Source organism: Neoarius graeffei, chromosome 9, assembly GCF_027579695.1.
Source record: "Neoarius graeffei isolate fNeoGra1 chromosome 9, fNeoGra1.pri, whole genome shotgun sequence".
NCBI classification, from domain to species: Eukaryota; Metazoa; Chordata; class Actinopteri; order Siluriformes; family Ariidae; genus Neoarius; species Neoarius graeffei.
Window position 1 is genome coordinate 61,617,819 of NC_083577.1, and position 20,918 is coordinate 61,638,736.

At 40.7% G+C, this 20,918-nt stretch overlaps 1 protein-coding gene across 1 annotated transcript in view; it reads right to left on the bottom strand.

Moving 5' to 3' along the window:
• chn1 (chimerin 1) overlaps positions 1-13,704 on the bottom strand; it is a 91,345-nt gene extending 77,641 nt beyond the window's left edge. The window contains exon 1 of the mRNA XM_060930036.1: positions 13,274-13,704. Coding sequence (XP_060786019.1) covers positions 13,274-13,292 — 19 coding nt within the window. The 5' untranslated portion in view covers positions 13,293-13,704. The remainder of the gene's footprint in view (positions 1-13,273) is intronic.
• Positions 13,705-20,918: the final 7,214 nt, after the last annotated feature.

Genomic DNA, 20,918 nt, shown 5'->3' on the forward strand with positions numbered 1-20,918 from the left:
GTGTTAATGGTCCAGACTCCACTTTTGGATCTTTAATCCCTTTTGACTGAGAATACCCTGCATGCATGGTTTTATGTTGGCTTCTGGCACATCCATACAGTTTTAAATACAATACCTACAATTAAAAATAGTCAGTTTTTATTGTATTTATTTAATTCCTGGGCTCCCATCTGTAACAGGGAGTGATGTTGCATCCCATTAATACACTTCACAATAGATTATTAGATTCTAATAGAATAGATGAGCCAAAATAATTGGTGATCTTTTTTTAAATGAGCCTTGACTCGTTACAAGTATGAATAGGTGGGCCTCGAAGCAGAAAAGGTTGAGAACAGCCCTAACTTTGCAGTTAATGAACATCCTAAAGAAAAAAAGTCTGCAGAAAGGGCATTTACTGTTTTATTTATAATACGATTTACAGTGGACTTGGATAATCGCAGTTAAACTGCAATATACAATCAGGGTTCTCCAGAAAATCTGAAATAGCTGGCTTTAAAAAAAAAAAAAAGTAGTAGGTGGTTCTGGAATGTGTGACGGCAAAGTCATTGCAGTGCGCTAATGCTAGCGGGGTCTGGGGGCATGCCCCCCCAAGAAAATTTTGAAATTTACATGCTTTCTGGTGCATTCTCAGCTAATGAATTACTCACCATTTCCCTGTAAAATACTTGCAAAAGGTGTCTGAAATTTCCCTCCAGATGTCTGTGTGCTTGGCTTTCTCAGTTACCCTCTGTAGTATGCTGCCTGGCACTGTAACACAACTATATGGTGTAACATAACTACATACACTACAGCGTGGTCACCGTCCGACTCAGCCAATCAGAGCACGAGAATTAATCAACAAATATGACGTCGCTTCCGGTCATGCTAGGCCCGAAATGAAGAATTTCGTGGTGAAATAATTAGATTTGCACCAAATAATGGGCAGCGGAGACAATATACATCACTTGAATGTTGAAAGACAAGGGTTTTTTTTCTTTTTTTCTGGGATCGAGTAGCCGGCGCAGCCCGTCTGTATAAGCGGAGAAAACCACTGGTCGCCAGCGCTTGTGGACATCTCTGCACAATCCTTTTTGGAAGCTTAATTGAAATGTGGACTGCCAGGAGCAGACTTATGACTATAATAGATGTACTTTCAGAATGATACCATACATCTAGTCACTTACCATTAGGCAAACCTTTACTGCACTTTAATTCAGTTTTCAATTCACGTTTCTTTTAACGCTACACACAGTCACAAAACAGTTTTACAGAAATCCAGATGTGGATTTAGATCATTAAGCAAGACTGGCAAAGAAAAACTCCCCGAGATGACAAGAAGAAGAAACCTTGAAAGGAACCAGACTCAAAAGGGAACCCATCCTCTTCTGCAAAAGACACCAGATAGTGGGATTATAAATCCTTACCCTTCGACAACTCTACACTGTAAAGACAAAAGCTACTAAGAATGTTAAAAGTATGTATTTGAATATAAGGAATAAATCTGGGATAAACACAGTACAGTCTTTATGATTACTGCAGCAGTTCTGAAGTACAAATAGCAAGTACTTTATATCTGTAACTAAGAACTGCTACAATAAACAAAGACTCTTCAGGTAAAATTATCCAGAAACTGTTTTTGGAAGTGTAAATAATTTTACAGCTTGTTCCTCAAAAAGAATACCTGAACAATGGATGAAGCTGTACAACAAGAGGGCCCTTAAACAGGAGCTAGTTCAATATTCACTGAACCTTTTGTGGTGGAAAAGAGAGAGAATAAGGATAAAAAGAGCGTTTCATGTGCTCAATAAATGTGCCTCACAGGCTTAATGAAGGGCCTCAGGCGAGAAACTCTGCAAAAACCTCTCAGCGTAAGCACTAGCAGAACAATGCACCTCTGAAGGAAAGAGCTTTAGACAATATGTCACAAGGACTCTCGAAAGCCTGGTTCTTCTTCAGTACACTACATGTCTCGCACACGCGCGCGCGCGCTCGCTCTCTCTCTCTCTCTCTCTCTCTCTCTCTCGCCTCTTATGAGCAGAAAGGGAATTTCCTGAGAGGCGACAGTTTCCTTTGTCTTTTATTTACAACATATCCAAAATGCAAATTGGCCCATTCTTAGCCACTTCCACTAATCCCACAAATTCGTCACGATGCAGTACCTATTCTGACTCCTTTCAATAATCTAAGACAAAGTATTTATTTCCCCAGTCTGCTTTATTTAAAAAAAAAAGGACAAGTGCGTGTTCCAGGAAAACAACTCAAACATTACAATGAACTAGTAGAATCAAGCTCTCCATCATATTTAAATAATATTGGCTGGCTTTTTTTTTTTGTGTGTGTGTGTGTGGGGGGGGGGGGGGTATATCAGGTTGAAGATGAGTTCAATATCATGGTAGCTGAATGGAATATATCTGATATACCACAGAGCCTAATCTAGGAATTTGAAAATAGGGGACAGATCCCTCACTAGTTGTAGAAACAGGGGACAGAAAATATTAACATGGGTAAAAATATCCCTCATTTGTTCCAGTTAGTGGGGACAGAAAAATAAGTAATACATTGGTAGATATTTTCAAGAGTACATCTATAAACAGAACAGTTTTATTAATCTTTACTTTTAGAATATCATTAACATAATACTAAATTGAACTTAACAAGAAAAATTAAACAAATTACTAAAAAAAAAAAAAACTAGCAATCATGTAGAATGTGTAAGATTACCAGGACTACAAAAATGCAGAAAAATAGGCTTTACTTATCCAAATGCTCCTGTTGGTTCAAAAGTTAAAGTGCAGAGAACCTCACAGCACAACATGAAGTTACCTTAAAATATAATATAAATGCCTCAGCTTTCATGTAAGAAAAAACTATTAATATTAGTACTGTGTGCAGGCAGTCTCTCCTGAAGACTAAATTAAACAATAATTATAAACTAATAAAATAAATGGCTCAGGCTTCATAGAAGAAAAAAAAACAATTTGAACAGAATCTCACAGTATGATGCTGAAGCTGCCTAAACAATGGAAAATAAAATACCATTTTGGCAAAAATGTTAGCATCCATTAATTTTTAAGTAAAAAAAAAAAAGTGCACACAGTGCTTCACTGTAAACATAACACACTTTCAGTAACAGAATTTAAGCCTATTCATGCAATGTTGCCAGATACTGCTGACGTTTTCCAGCCTAAATATGTTCAAAACCCGCCAAAACGCACTTAAAACTGCCCAATCTGGCAACACTGCGCACATGCTGCTTCTCTTGAACGTATACACGGAAGTAAGGCGGAAGGTAGTTTGTCGACGTCACCGCAAGACGACGCCAACGATTGGTCAAATTTGTGGGAAAGTTGCAGTGATTGGATAGAATTGCAACACCACCCTGAACTCACGGGGATTGGTTGAATTTGCGTTGATGTTGCAAATCGCGAAATCCTGGAGGCTCTGAATGTTATGTTTGGATGAGACAGAATGATATGCCATGTGCTTTTGGGTATTTTTAAAACACTTCACACGATTGGTTGAGATACACTGTCTTCCGGTTCAGTGACCAATGATATAATAGTTCACAAAACTGTTTTACCCGCTAAATAAACCATTTGGAATACTTCGGTCCTTTCCGATATTTTCCGATTGGTGTGTAAACAACGCTGTATTTACCGCAGTGCTTACTAGCGGGTGCTGACAAATTGATATGCACAAGATTCAGTAAAACGCGACTACATGCTCTCTACTTATAAATGCGCGACAAAATGAATAGATACGCGATATCACTCTCGCGCCCAAAAAGTGGATGTGCGACAGACAGATAAAAAAAAACCGCGCATTATTGTGTATTACGCGCCCTAGATTAGGCTCTGATACCATGAAAGCGCCATTATTATTATTATAATTATTCCTTTTGGGTGCTCAACACGTCTTTCTCTTTCAAAATCTTCCGTATTTAACGAAGCAAACCTGGCGGCCATGTTTGTTTACAAATTGTCACAGATGCTCGCTAATGCAGAAGTTTTAAGTCTCCGACGTGTGACGTCATGTTGTCTTGACAACCATGCAATATCAAACCATATTCAGTGCTCGTTCTCCATTGGCTAGAATGATGTAATACACATAGGATAAGCGATATGCCAACAATACTGCATGCCATCAAAACAAATGAATGAAACCCGCTAGAAGGAAATAGAACACCATGGGTTTCCCCAAAGCGTTTTAGCGTATCGGGCCCGATACGCTTGCTCTGCCTGCTGATACGCTTAGTCGCTTTAGTTAAAATCCGATACGCTTAGATTTATACTGATACATTAAATTTCCTACCCACAAGTAACTAGATACATAGGAGAGCAAATAACAGATCCATTTATATATTGATTGATATTTGTGTTAAACAAACGGTCTTTTTTTCCAATGTTTGTGTTGATTCTGTCAAAGTAATATGTCCGCGTGGTATAATGTAAAACTGCAATGTCAAGATCATGTGTTCAAACCGTCCAATAAAGATATCAAAAGAAAACGTCAGACATCCCGGAAGTTTCCGATTTATTATAAGCGATCTCATTGGCTGCCGACGTTGTCCCCCACCAGGTGGACAAAGCCGACTGACTTTAATCACAAAAGTTTGACCTAGTCTATTATCATTCATGAATGTGTTTATAAGTAAATAATCTTTCTGCAAACTTAATTCATACATTTAAGTTTTCTTTTCCTTTAAATATGTTTTAATCTTAATCTAGTCCATTTAATTAAGTGCCAAAATTTAAACTTTATAATATGCAGTTGCCTTACTTTTCTTTTCAGTGTATCTTAATTACACATATATTATGGTAATTGCATCAGAAACATTCTAAATCATTACAGTTATAGTAATACAGCAACTTATTTTAAGGTGGCAGTTCTTAGGTTCAGATCCCTTTGTGATCAACAGGAGGTCATGATGATCAATTCTCTTCATTGGATTGCATAAAGATGGAGCAAACCACAGTTCGTATTTTCATGCACATTTTTGTTACAACACTACTTGATCATAGATAATTAAGTGCAAGGTATCCCCATAGATCAGGGGTATTCAATTAAAAGTCACTGAGGTCCAGTTATTAAATTTTGTCCAAGTAGAAGGTCCGAACCGAAGTCCAGCTTGTGTCTTATAGCCTTCCCCTATGTCCACATTTTCATATGGTTTCAACAATATTTATTGTTAATTTCCAATGCAGGAAATGAACTGAGTGCACAACTATCTCTTTTACCATAAATAAAACAGGGATGTGATTTGGGGCTGGTGAAATTATCTGAAAATTTGAGCCGGGGGTCCGGGGGCGCGAGGCCCCCAGCTGGTCCAGGCCAGTGCCCTGGTGGGGGGACAAGGGAGGGCGAAGCCCCCCGAAGCTCCTGGGGTTTTCTGACTTAAAAATTGTACTAAAATGGCAAGCAAACACACAAGAAAAAAACTTGTCATGATTAACAAATTCAAGCCAATTTAATGGTCAACATGCAACTCTGAGCCCCTATAGTAAATTCAATGATTCTTAACTGACAAAAAGCCAAAACATGAAACCTAAAAATGTCATTCTAAATTAAATCATCTGCATTAGAATAAATAGAAAATTGTATAAGGAAAAACAAAATTTATACTTTCAATTACTGTAGAAGTTGAACATACCTAAATGTGCCTTTTCAAACAAACATGATGCAACATAAGAATTCATCTACCATTATTTATTAAACTCTATTGCTCCTGGTAGTCTCCCGGTTTGCTTCTTATGTATGGAAACTTCTAATATTTGATTAAGTTACTGCACACCCCGTTTAGACAGGGTAACAGGATTGACACAAAAAAATTAGTCATGCATAGACTACTTACCAAAACTGAAATTTTTAAGTAAATATTCTCAGATTCAGTTCATTCTGCCATCCATATAAAAGGTGAGAATATGTAGATCCTTGGCAACAAATAATTTCAATAATAGCTTTTGGGAGCATTTATTTTTGTTATGTGATTAATCACGGTAACAGAACTGACACAAACCTCTGGGACAGGTACAAAAATTAACAAAAAATCGAAAAATATCTTTTCTTAATGGCATTTTCAATTTGTGACATTATATGTCCATTGTGGTTTCCACAGTCTTGTCGTTGAACATGAAAAAGTTTCAATTCCACCTTTGTCTAACATTAAGAATCATGTCTGAAAAAAAAAAGTCTCTTTACAGTGGAACAGCCATTTTTGCTAATTTTCGACCCTAAAATTTGCTACAAAATGCACATTTATGAACCAAAGTAGTCAAATTTTGAAATGTAAGGTAGAACTGATAATGTTTTATCATATGAGACCATAAAAAGATTTTAGAAATCTCAAAATGTAAACAAAACACGTCCGGACAAAAAAAATACGTTTTCTGTGAAATTGACTCATATACAGAACTGTACAGTGTTCACTCACTTGAGGATTTTCATATGCAAGAATAAAAATCACTTTTTCACTAAACAACATTCACAAAAAATGTGTTTGCAATTAATTGGGATCCACTGTTTTTATCATTTCAACCGCGCATCAGACCCTCGGCCAGTTGAAAATGTCTTTCATGCACTTTTCTCCCTCATGAGAATTTTGAAAAGTTGGCAAGTATGTATTATTTGCACTAACATTTTAATATTGAATAAACAAATCAAAATTGTGTATAATTACCTTACATCCACGCTGTGGGAAAAGTTTTGAGCGAAAATTAAAACTAACTTTGAGTGAAAAAGGTGAAATAATCTGTGATGAAGTTGGCAGAGACTCTGAGGTAAAGTGAGAGGAGGCGGGAGGGGTCAAGCATCACTGCCGCCTCACAGACTCACTTTCCCGGGTTAAACTCCCACCACTCCCCCTCTCTCTAGCTTTTGTTTTGTTTTCACCGAGTAACCATTTTGATTTGTAAACTAGAGCCGTGATTTAAACTGCTGTTTCTTCGGACGTAACTAAAACAAACTGAAATAAAAACCGCCCCTTCTTTTCTCCTCAGAAGGTTTAGCCTCCGATGCTAACCTTTTCGCCACAGCTTTCATAGCGTGCGCATGCGCATCCAGGAAGCAACAGATGGCGCGAGGCCCCGTTGCCACGGCAACCTTCGTCACTCCGTCGCACGTGCAGTGACACCATCACCACTCACAAGCTTATTATGGGGAAAGAAATGAGCTGGGTTGTTTTTTCTTCTTCCCCATGTTTATTTACTTTAAAAACACACACCAAACTGATGATCAGGTGCATCTTTACGCTCGATCACGGAGGCTGCCATCTTTCAACTCTTTGTTTGAAGCGAGCTTACGTACAGCTATCTAACAAGCGCGTTCATTGGTTGTTACAGAGCGATGGGCCAATCACGTACCTCGTTTCATCTCAATGACGGAATTACTGAAAGTCGGAACGAATAGGATATGAATGCGGATTTTTGAGCGAAAAATCGGAAATTTTTTTTTTTATTTTGAGGTGAAAAAAGCGGAATTCCGCGAATTCGCGGAAAAATCACATGCCTGATAAAAGTAGTCCCAGAAAAATAAATTCAAGGCCTTTATTTCAGATTAAAGAAAACAGAAACCTCAGAATAAACTAAATAAAGTGCAAACAGAGTGGAACAACTCCTTTTTCTCTTAAATTAAAGAGGTCCCAACCTGAAGAATTGAAGGCCTACACTTCAAGTAAAAAAAGTCAACTCAGAAAACATTAACTAAAAAGTGCAAACAGAGCATTGACTTCACATTTTCTCTTCTTTGTTCTTAAAATAAGGAGGTCCCAGCCTAAAAAAATGAGGGCCTACTTTTCAAGAAAAAAAAAAAGTCCACATTTTCAGAAAACAAGTGGCTTTTTGGGGAGGAAATGCAAACAGAACATTTTTCTTTGAACTTTTCTCTTTTAATTCTTCTTCTTTTACTTTTCTTAATGAGAAAAATGGGCGTGTGGCTGACCTGCCAGTAATTTAAATCTTGGTTGGAATGGAGTTAGTGCCATTCTCATGCAGATATGTAGGTGTTCATTGTTGAGCCTAGAACGGTACTTGGTTTTGACAATGTTCATAGTGGAAAAAGCTGGCTCACAGCTGTAAGTCGATCCAAACATAGTCAAGGTGTGCAGTGCTCCTTTGGTTAGACCAGGGAACACACTCTCAGGTCCACTTTACACGGGGACGGTCTGAAACAAAAACGCAAAAGTCCGTTTTCGTTCTCACTTTTTTCCGCGTCTACACGACCGTTTTCAAGGAGGAAATCTGCGTCTATACGGTGACGCATAAATGTGTGGAATTCAATTGGATGTGCATGCCAGGCGGCTAGGTGGTGCTGTGAAAGACCTCCGCTATGTCTGCACGCATGCGCAACGTCTTCCGTCTTGTCTGATCTGCACATCTGCGCCGCAAAAACTTTGACTACTCTGGCTATGGTAAGTAAGAAAGTAAGTAAAAAAGTAAGAGCATGCTATACCCGCCTCTGTTCATTAACGGTATATGTGCAGATTCGGTATAGATGTTCGAAGGACTCCTGGACGTTTATTAAAGCTGCCAGAGCAGCTTGAAGGTCCGTTGGATCGATGTAATCAGACATGCTCTTACTTTTTTACTTACTTTCTTACTTCCCGGGCTGGCATGTACAGTATATGATATATGTATGACGTAAACGCGTACCCGACGTGAGCAGATCCGAGCAGAGTTTCGCGTATTGGGTAGTTTAGACGGATATGCAACGGGGGCTGTTTTTAACTTATCCACTCTGGAAGGCGTTTTCAATTTTTTCCGTTTTTCAGCCTCGGAAACGCCGTCCCCGTGTAGATGAAAGGCACTTCCGATAAAATATTTAGTCGTTTTTACCCGACAGCATCCTCGTGTAAACGGGCCCTCAAAAACAGACTGTAACCAGAAAGTAGCAGGGTCAGTTGTCTCAAAATGCTCTCTTAATGCAGCATTTCCTTGCAGATCAATGAGCAGATCAATGTCTCAGCAACGGTGTTTAAGCACTCCTTCACAACTGTCCCATCACTAAATGTTTTTTTATGTTGCCCCAAAATCCATGCTACTTTTAAGGAACATTCGTTTGCACGTTGCTGGGCTGTAAATGTACGTGTGATGAGTCGGGTAGACCTGTCATACTATGCTTGCAGTTGGGTTATTTTGCGTGCCCTCAGCTCGGACTTCAGGGGATAACTTTGCTCAAAAGAGCCGTGCTTCGTTTCGTAGTGGCGCTTCACGTTGCCGCTTTTAATTAATGCCACGTTTTCGGAGCATATGAGGCACACTGATTTTGAACTGCTCGCCGGAAGAATGAACATATATTTCTCCGTCCATTCATCTTCAAAACAACGATTTTCCTTGTCTACTTTCCGCCGCCTTTTGGAGCAAGCCATGTTGTCTCAGTCAGTTGTCTCTTAAATTAACTCTCTTCCTCTCTGCTTGTTGCTCTGCTGTGGTGCGCTGGGTAATCTAACGATTTTATTGGCTCAACTGAGTGAAGCTGTTGTCGTATTAACTGGAGTAGCAGCGCCTGCTGTCAACAGCCACGACCATCCAAAATAATGCTCCATGAAAATTACTTAATCTCGTGAATTTACCATTGGTCACGGGTCCGGACAGAACCATCACTGGGTCCGGATCCGGACCGAGGGCCGCCATTTGGTAATGCCTGCCATAGATGTTCAATCTATCATATACCTCAGTAATTTAACTTGCATGTTGAACTTTAAAGTGCATATTCTGGACCAATTTCGGTTTTTTTTTTATATGAAAGTATGTCCCTTTACACACTCATCCAGAAGGGTAATTTTGCACAAGGCCATCTGTCTACAGCAGAAAAAAATAAAATAAAGCGCGTCTGGAAAAATCCCAAGGGAGTCTGGAGCCAGATTCGTGACGTTACCTGCGGAAGCGCCAGCAGGCTGCGCGAGCTTTGCACGGTTTCAGTGCACAGCCTGTGTAGACCAAGCGCTCCCATTTCTCTCTCATTGGCCGGTCTTTTGGAAACCGATGAGTACTAATCCCATCTAGATTGGCGTTGCTACACCCTCCTATGATACAGCTGTTAACCATTTTAATAATTATTTGATAACGTTGAAGAAATTTGCAGAAAACCACCAGGTCGTTTTCTCATAAACAAACCAGCGCTGACGTAGGATTCAGAAGGAGGCGTCCCGCACGTGACGTCACAAAAATCAATGTTTCCCGGGAAATCCAAATGCCAAGTTTTTTCAGAGGCGGACCAATTCACCTCAAATGGCTTGATTTCAGCTGAATTTTTCTGGTATTGTGCAAGGTAAAAAAATTGCAGAGAATGCAGAATGTTACAGATATTTGACCAAAGTTTAATATAAAATAGGAGAATTACAGGGCGGCACGGTGGTGTAGTGGTTAGCGCTGTTGCCTCACAGCTAAAAGGTCCGGGTTCGAGCCCCATGGCCGGCGAGGGCCTTTCTGTGTGGAGTTTGCATGTTCTCCCCGTGTCCGCGTGGGTTTCCTCCGGGTGCTCCAGTTTCCCCCACAGTCCAAAGACATGCAGGTTAGGTTAACTGGTGACTCTAAATTGACCGTAGGTGTGAATGTGAGTGTGAATGGTTGTCTGTGTCTATGTGTCAGCCCTGTGATGACCTGGCGACTTGTCCAGGGTGTACCCCGCCTTTCGCCCGTAGTCAGCTGGGATAGGCTCCAGCTTGCCTGCGACCCTGTAGAACAGGATAAAGCGGCTAGAGATAATGAGATGAGATGAGGAGAATTACATTGATCTTGCTCCTGAATTTACCCGTGATATGCACTTTAAGGTGAAATTTCATACATTAAAGGAACAGTCCACCATACTTCCATAATGAAATATGCTCTTATCTGAATTGAGACGAGCTGCTCCGTACCTTTCCGAGCTTTGCGCGACCTCCCAGTCAGTCAGACGCAGTCAGACGCGCTGTCACTCCTGTTAGCAATGTAGCTAGGCTCAGTATGGCCAACGGTATTTTTTGGGGCTGTAGTTAGATGCGACCAAACTCTTCCACGTTTCTCCTGTTTACATAGGTTTATATGACCAGTGATATGAAACAAGTTCAGTTACACAAATTGAAACGTAGCGATTTTCTATGCTATGGAAAGTCCGCACTATAATGACAGGCGTACTAACACCTTCTGCGCGCTTCGGCAGTGCATTGATATCTGAGCTCCATATCAATGCGCTGCCGAAGCGCGCAGAAGGTGTTAGTACGCCTGTCATTATAGTGCAGACTTTCCATAGCATAGAAAATCGCTACGTTTCAATTTGTGTAACTGAACTTGTTTCATATCACTGGTCATATAAACCTATGTAAACAGGAAAAACGTGGAAGAGTTTGGTCGCATCTAACTACAGCCCCAAAAAATACCATTGGCCATACTGAGCCTAGCTACATTGCTAACAGGAGTGACAGCGCGTCTGACTGCGTCTGACTGACTGGGAGGTCGCGCAAAGCTCGGAAAGGTACGGAGCAGCTCGTCTCAATTCAGATAAGAGCATATTTCATTATGGAAGTACGGTGGACTGTTCCTTTAACACTATTTAGGTCAGAAATCATTGAAACACTGGTAAAATCTATCCTATAATCATGTATCTAAAACCTCTCAGAGACCCTGAAAATGCACCTGAGAGCATCTATTTTCAAAAAATTTTCCAAGGGGGCATGCCCCCAGACCCCCTTATTTTCGCTTCGCGCCATTGGCGCTCAATTGTCTGTATTATCATGTCAGAATTTAGGGCTTTAATTTTTTTCTGGGGAAAATACTGGAATGTGTGTGTTATTTACCAACTGGGAGGTCCGTATCGTGAAATACCGTGACCGAGGTCTTGAAAGTACTGACCAAGGCCCTCTGGGCCGCCGAGGTAAGTATTCAAAGCCGAGGTCACGGTATTTCACCATACGGATCGACCTTAAGCTGGTAAATAACATTTATTTTTTTCTTTACCAAATTCTAACAGAAAACAAGAGCGCCCGGAAGGGAAAACCAAGCCTAGCTGCCATTTTGAATCCTCATTCACAGCTGTAATGCAAATGGCTTCCTCCTCGGTATACAAGTGCACTTCCATGGCAGGAAAAAAAAATTACATTTTTGCCACCTATGTAGTCCCCTATTTATACAAATAGGAGTCATTCAGGATTCAGCCATGTTTTTGCTCGGCGTTAGCAAGTTACAGGTTTTTAGCTTTCTCCTGAAATGTTTTATTTTATTTCTTCTTCCTCAGGGTAGTAAAACTCGCTTTCGCTGTGAACACTGTCGTTATCGCTATCCATGCTGTAAAATTCATGCTGACAAAAATGTATAAGATTTTTGATATTATAAATAAATCTTGTTAAAAAAAAGATAAGTGTTGACAAAAAATGCTACGTTTGTTGTTGTTGTGAACGAGCGAGTGCCAGGGGTCCGTACCGCAGGATATGGACCCGCTCGCCAGCCAATCAGAGCGCAAGATTTGGACTACAAAAAAAAAAGCTTTTATTCCATAGAAAAAAAGTGTCCTGTATGTATAATAGTCAGGCATATTACATGGTACATGTTTGAACACAGTACAAAAGCAAGAGATGGTCCTGTATTTAGAAACCATAAAGCCTGGAGGACGGAAGACACTGTGGCTCCAGTCGCTGTCGAGTACAGAGACGCACAGTAATTTCATGCCAAATTAGGAGGTGTCCTTCCATCATTGTGCTCCTCCTATGATTCAGCATTTAATATTGATAGAAAATGGCTGCTCCGTTATCCAAAGATAAGAGCTGCAGGGAAGAGCACTTCCTCTCCATGACTAGTCATTATGCCAACAAGTGTCTGAGGTGCTCAGTTTTCACCTTATTGTGTCCTTCAGTCATTACTGTTTGTCCTTTCATGCTCACTTAAGTACTTTAAAGGAATACTTTATAAAGAAATGAGATGTATTCAGCCCTTGAAGGATGCAAAGATTACTTGTTCCCTTAGTATAGTGCTCTTGAAGGCTGAACAAAAACACTTGAATTGGACACGAAGTCCTTTGGGGAAGAAAGTGAAGGTGTGTTTTTAAACATATCCGACATTTCAGGCAAGTCATTTTTACCTCAGGGAGTGATGGAATGTTCTAGAAACACCTGCAGGAAACAATAACTAGAAGCAGGATACAAATAGAGAGCATACTAGAACCTGTTGGTTGTGATTTGGAGCATGTTAGCTTCACATGGCCAGTCTATTGTTGACTAGCAACGCTGCCGAAACCCTACAGGGCTTCACTGCAATACGTTTTCTCAGTAATAATGCTCATAATACTTAGGTTTTTTCCACAATATTTAAGTATAAGAGCTGTAACTTACCGAAAACCAGGATAGCCATGTTATTACTGCTGTTAATTCCAATGGACAAAGCTGTGCACACTGCAGCGGCAAGTTCCCCCGTCCTCTCTCTCTCTCTCTCTCTCTCATTCAGAGATATTCCATGAAGGAAATGCTTCTCACCGAACAAGCTGTATGAAAAAATAAAATAAAATTTGTCTCACTACACCGGGTCTGTCAGCGTTTTCCCTGTTCTCCTCCACAGGCTAAACTTTGAATTGAATCCCACTGAATCTTCTCTCCCTCCCATCAATTTAACGCCCCTCTCTACTAGTTTAAACACTCTGGTGCTTATTTCCTCAAAGCAGTATCGCTAATCAGCACTATTAATCCAAGCCAGGTCATTTTTATTATTTAATTTTTTTTAAAAACCCGGTTCGCTTGCGATGCGCGGCGCGGCATTCAGCTCCGACTCACTCTGAATCCCTGTACTGAAGCCGCCATGTTGTGAGACCACGTGACCCAAAGCTCAGCCTGTCCTCTGGGACTGCAGCAGCCTCTTCATGGCGCGTTACCATAGAGACGCCCTGCCTCAGCATGATGAAGTCACGGTCATGATGCTGCATTTGGTGCCTGGAAGATAAATAATAATAATAACTAGAATGCATTTCAGGAGGAAACGCGAAAGTGTGCTTGCTCAGGTGCGCTGCCATGGCGACCCGGCAAGAGAGGCGACCGCACGCCCACACGACAAGTTTTGTGTCAACACGCGAAAGTTTGGCCAAGACACAAGGCGGATTCTCATACGGAGATGACAGGCTGGCTAGGTTCTTTAGAGGGACATCGCAGAGCATCAATAACATGAAAATTTATATGTAATTCTAAAACCGTAAAGAGATATGACCCAAAACACGTTTTTGCTCATTGTGGCGCCCCCTAGTGGCCAAATGACACCAAATTTGATGAGGTTACATGAACTGGTGCCGAAAGTCATGTCAATAAATATGGTCCTGATACGTCAAAGCGTAGGGCGGCACGGTGGTGTAGTGGTTTGCGCTGTCGCCTCACAGCAAGAAGGTCCGGGTTCGAGCCCCGTGGCCGGCAAGGGCCTTTCTGTGTGGAGTTTGCATGTTCTCCCCGTGTCTGCGTGGGTTTCCTCTGGGTGCTCCGGTTTCCCCCACAGTCCAAAGACATGCAGGTTAGGTTAACTGGTGACTCTAAATTGACCGCAGATGTGAGTGTGAATGGTTGTCTGTGTCTATGTGTCACCCCTGTGATGACCTGGCGACTTGTCCAGGGTGTATCCTGCCTTTCGCCCGTATTCAGCTGGGATAGGCTCCAGCTTGCCTGCAACCCTGTAGAACAGGATAAAGTGGCTAGAGATAATGAGATGAGATGAGACGTCAAAGCGTTTCTGAGATATGAGCCAAAATACGTGTTTGCTAATTGTGACGCCCCCTAGTGGCCAAACGACACCACATTTGATGAGGGTACTTCGGATGGTGTCCAAAGTCATTCCACTAAATATGGTCTTGATATGTCAGAGCGTTTCCGAGATATGAGCTCATTTCCTATCTGGTGGCTCCGCCATCGAATTTGATTGGCTGCCACAGGCGAACGCTGCAACGTATGAGAGCAAAACGAATAACATTTATCAGGCATGGACTGGAGATCATGTGTGCCAAGTTTCGTGATGATCGGACAAAACATGCAGCCAGGGTCACCTCACTCTCACTTTGGACAATATTCAAAATGGCGGAAAATCTAATTAGGTGGAAATGACATCATGGGATGCGTTGGAATGGTCTAGCTCCAAGGATTCCAACGGTACCAGACTTATGAAAATCGGACATAGGGATCAAAAGTTACGTGCATGAACGCATGTAAGACTCTCCATCCAGCATCCAATCACTAAAAGAGGTCATTGTTGAAGAATGGAAAAAGATTGATATTGCAAAATGTCGCCAACTTGTTCATTCCATGCCTAGAAGACTTGGTGCGGTCATTAAAAATCATGGAGGCCATACAAAGTACTAGATGTAGTAGTTTTTGTTGTGGGCTGTACTCATTTTTGCACGACCCTAATTTGAGTAAAACTGAAAAAAAATGTGTAATCTAAGTTTATATTATTAACCTTACTTTCACATTATAAGTTAAACAGATGTTATATTAAACTTTGTCTTGTCAACATTTTGGAAATTGTTTGTGTTCATTGAGATATTGATTAAAATGTTACTTTTCAAAGGGGGTGTACTCATTTACGGTGAGCACTGTATATGGTTGGTTGGTTTCCTTGGCTGTTTGAGTATTGGTAACATATTACACTAGGTATTGCTGTAACTTGTTCAGTTGGCACTAGAACTTGTCAAGAAGTTCAGCACTTCATGTACCTGACCTTTGCACTCGTTGTACATCACTCTGGATAAGAGTGTCTGCTAAATGTCATGTAATGTGATCTAATGACCTTCCGATTGGAAGTCTGATGTCTCATGCCAGGATTAGACGACATGATATTTTTCACAATGGTCACCATGTCAGATTAGCTAATCATAGTGCTATAAATTCTTGACGTGCCTTGGTTGGTAGTGGCAACACTGCACATTTGACCTCAACCAATCATCATTCACATCCTTGCATGTCTTTGAGGAGGAGGGTCAAGGAATTGTCAATCGTGGTTATCAAGGAACACGTTATCAGAATCGTCAAACTCGCCGAGAAAATACAACAAATTCTAGCACGTGAGATTTTTCATCAGTGTGTCATGGGGCGTCCAGATACCACATCACTGTTCTTCAATTAAGTCTCACTACAAGGATGTTCATCATTCCAGGCATTGATATTCAGGCCAGAAACTTGAAACTGTGCCAAAATCAGGCTGAATCCGTGTAGTCTGAACCACTAAACTACCACCACCCATGTTCACAGTATAAGGTGCTGTTGGGTTAGTTGATTTTAAACAAAATGAGCTTCTGTATCAGCAGCATAACCAGGAATTACTTTCAGGATGGATGAGGAAATATATTAAATAAATCCCAGCATAATGTGTATAAACAAATTGTTAAGTGTGACATGCTCTTACATTTTGAGTGAATTCTGGACAGCAGTAGAAGCAGTCGTGACACGAAAAGTATATCAGTTCCACTGAAAATGATGAAAAAGAAAACTATGTTAAAACACTAGCTAGAAAAAATGTTAGCCATGCACAGTAAATACTCTCTGTATGTGTTATGTGAACCATCCATGAATCAGCATTTGGAACTGTTATAAAATATTTCAAATACATCCCATGCTTCTGGTACAAACTCTATTGAAATTTTGATGTCTCTTTTTAGAGATGTGAAAAGGCAGGAGGTGGGAAGGGTGGCATATTCTCTCTCCACTTAGTAATCACAATGGCACTAGCCAATCGTGGGCATCTGGGAGCTCATGTATATGGAAGAGGGGCGTACTTAGAGCCATTACACTGTAATATTGTGACTGATGTTTCTGTCACAACACAACCACAAGCTCTATATTACATGGTAAAGTATTTGTTACTGTTTGAGATATTTTACACAATCAGGATCCAGGAGAGGCCTAGTCTTTGAGGAGCAAATATGGGATGAAGATCACCAGTTTGTCAAGAAATGTGTGAGAAAATTATTGAAATGTTTAAAAACAATATTCCTCAAAGACAGATAGGAAGAGATTTGGATATTTCTCCCTCTGTGGTGCATAATATCATTAAACAATTCAAGGAATCTGGAGGAATTTTGGTGCATAAAGGGCAAGGACGCAAGCCTAAGCTGAACATTTGTGATGTCCAACCCCTCAGATGGCACTGCATCAAGAACTGTCATTCATCTATAGCTGATATAACAACATGGGCTCAGGATTACTTTGGCAAACACTAAAATATGGAGTTACATCCACGAATGGCAGGTAAAACTTTACTGTGCAAAAAGGAAACCTTATGTTAACTGTGTCCAGAAGTGCCATTAACTTCTCTGGGCTCGGAGGCATTTTGGATGGACCATCACACAGTGGAAATGTGTATTGTGGTCAGATGAATGAGGATTCCAGGTCTTTGGTGCCGTGTGCTCCAGACCAAAGATGAAAAGGACCATCCAGACTGTTACCAGCAACCAGGCTCTGTCATAGTATGGGGTTGTGTCAGTACCTTTGGCAAACGTAATTTACACTTATGTGATGGCAGCATTAATTCAGAAAAGTACACTGAGATTTTGGAGCAACATATGCTGCCTTCAAAAAGACATATTTTGCAGGGATATTTCAACAAGACAATACAAAACCACATTCTGCACACATTACAAAGGCATGGGTGTGGAAGAGGAGGGTGTGGGTGCTGGACTGGCCTGTCTGCATTCCTGACCTGTCCCTAATAGAGAATGTGGGGTGAATTTTGAAACGAAAAATATGACAATGATAACCCATACATGTCAACCTATACGGATTGTCCGGAAATTATACGGATTTTAGCTCATTTCAAGGGCATAAGGGCGTATAAACAAAGTCTTATGGATTTTCAGTATTTTCTGACCTAAATTTATTTTGTGTATCTTACTTGAACATCGTCAGCTGATCGTCGCAAAAACATACAAAAGCTCAATTTATAGACAAAGAACAGCGTGTATGCAGGGGCAGATAACCCAGACTATGTGAAACCGGATGTTTATTCCTCAAGCCTCGTGCAGTATCGCGACTGCGAGACTTCGCTCGTTCTGGTCATGTGCACGATCTGCATTTAAACGCGCCAAACGGTCATTGTTCGAACGATTTTCTCATTGTGCAGAGCGACATTGTTTACATCTGAGAGATTTTGAATAGCGTCTGCTGAGTGAAAGAATGGGAACACCGAGAAAGAAAATGAGATATGGCGGGCGGGATCTTCCTGAATGGAAGGAGACATTTAATGGTGTCATTGTTCAGGCGAAAAATGAGGAGTACGCGCACTGCACAGTTTGTGTGCGAGATATAAAAGTTGCGGCGTCTGGAGTTTACGACGTGAGGGAACACATGAGGTCCAAACTACATCAGCGAAATTTGCACCAGAAACAGAATCAGCCGCAAATGATGATGTTTGCAAAGCCTAAGACCGATGATCAACCAACAAGTGTAATAAGAGCAGAAGTTACAATCTGTAATTTTATTGCTCAGCACAATTTGTCGCTAGCCGTTGCGGACCACCTGACAGAACTGTTGCCGCAAATTTGCACAGACAGTACGATTGCGAAATCTATCAGCTGTAGGCGCACCAAAACAACGCAAATAATCAAAAAGAGGTTGGCCCCCGAAACTACACTACCGATCATCCAGCACTGCTGGACGTCACCATTTTCCTTGATGATCGACGAATCCAATGACAAAAAGACAGACAAGCGACTGGCCGTTTTGGTGCAGATCTTCGACATAAACAGAGGGGCGAAGTCAAGAATCATAGACATGCCCGTGTGCAATATTGGCACGGGCGAGGCGATTTTCGACATGCTGGACGAAGTTCTCAGGCAAGTTATATTTACTTATTTATTTATTAAGTTTGGTGCGATTCGAAGGCTATAAGGATTTTATGTCGATTTTATGGATTTCTTCCTCTGATACTACAGGTGGACGCCCAAAAGGGTTGATATGTATGATAACCCTGTACTGTTGCACACCTTAAAACTTGTTTGCAGGAAGAATGGGACAAAAGAACACCTGAAACACTTCATCACTTGGTGTCTTGTGAGAAGGAATGGTAACATTATGAAGTGGTAAATGCTTTACCATTCAAATTTTATTTGAAATGTGTTCCAAGGATCAAAATGGATATGTTTATTTAAAAAAAAAAGCAATAAAATTCACGAGGTAAAATATCAAATAACGTGCGGTTGTATTGTTTTGAGTGTAATACAGGTCAGAGATGATTTACGAATCATCGTTTTCAGTTTTAATTTCAATTTCAACGTATTGTTCCAACATTTTTCTGATCTGGGGTGGTAACAATAGTGGACATAAATAAAAAGAAATATCCACGAAAAGTAATATAAATTGACCTTGACTCACTTTGCATAGCAAGCTGTCTAAACTAGATTGACTCTGTGTGTGTGTAACCAGAGTATTTGTTACATTGGCTACCTGCATCAGCTCCGTCTACTTCCCTGGCCATGCATTCATGTTTTCTGGCACTGAACTGCCTCTAAATCACAGGTCACAGGAAGGAACCATAGTGCCTTTGAGTCTGCTGTACAATCTCAAGTACAGCTTCAGTCAAGTGTACAGCTCCAAACCTTCCTCTTTTCTCAGTACTCTGATTTTCATTGTTAGTCCTCTTGAATGCTTTTATTGTCATGATTTAGCTGTTTTCCTTGTGTATGTAGAATGTTTGGAACCTTGGGTGTTACATGATTTAACTACAAATTAAATCCATGTGTTTAAAATGGATACACGTCTTCTTCTTCCTTGTCATATTATTATTATTATTATTATTATGCTCCCAAATCCAAACATTTCTCTCCAGTAACCTCTGTGTTTGCTTTATCCCTACATGGACATCCTGCACTGACAGAAACATAAGCGAGTGTGCACGCTAACAGGAAGTTTAGACAATAGCAGCCCGACAGCCTGCGTGCATTTAGACTACTACAACGGGAATCTCACTTGAATATAATTTTGGTGACTGCTCATTTCCCCTTTCTAACAATACAGCATAGGAAGCCAGAGTGGCAGTGAAAGCCTTCCATAAAATTCACATGATGTAATTTCTTGGATACATTCCTCGAAGCATTTTATTGTATAATATATTGTTAAGGATCCATAGAGAAATGTGTATTTCTACATGCATTCCATTTATGTGGATAATTCTATAGCTATGGAAAAAATTAAGAGACCACTTTTAATGATGGTTCTGCTTACTGCAGAGACCTCAGCAGAAAAATCCTTCTTCAGCCATGTATAAGAGGAGGAATCCCTTTATTGTTTGCCAGGATCAAGGACAAAAATCTAAATTAGACTTCATGAAGGAAATGCCTTGTGCACAAGCTGATCTAGACAGCAACATTGCAACTTATCTGTGAAGATACTCAGTCATCCAGGTACATAGTAATCTGTGGTTGGTAGAAGAGAGCAACTGGACTTGCTTGAAGATTCTTGAAGATGTTTCGCCTCTCATCTGAAAGGCTTCCTCAGTTCTGAGTATGTTCACAGATATGTTTCTACGCACTTTGGGATGAGATCCCTTCGACTGGTGCGGGAGTATGAGAGGACTTCCAGAAAACTGGCAGACATCTTAGCCAGAGGGGATCATTCATTTTTGTCAACCTGGAACGACCATCACTGAACAGAGGTGGGTGTCTAAGACATCTTTTATCAGCCACCTACAATGCAGCCATCAGCATTCTGATTCGGATTCTATGATGATCCATGAGAGGATAAATACTTGATACTCCCTATTAGTCAGATAGAACTGAGGAAGCCTTTCAGATGAGAGTCTTCAAGAATCTTCAAGCAAGTCCAGTTGCTCTCTTCTACCAACCACAGATTAACATTGCAACTTGCTTGCTTGTTTATACAATGTCTTGCAAAAGTATTCATCCCCCTTGGTGTTTGTCCTGTTTTGTCGCATTACAAGTTGGAATTAAAATGGATTTTGAGGGGGTTAAGACCATTTGATTTACACAACATGCCTACCACTTTAAAGGTGCACATTACT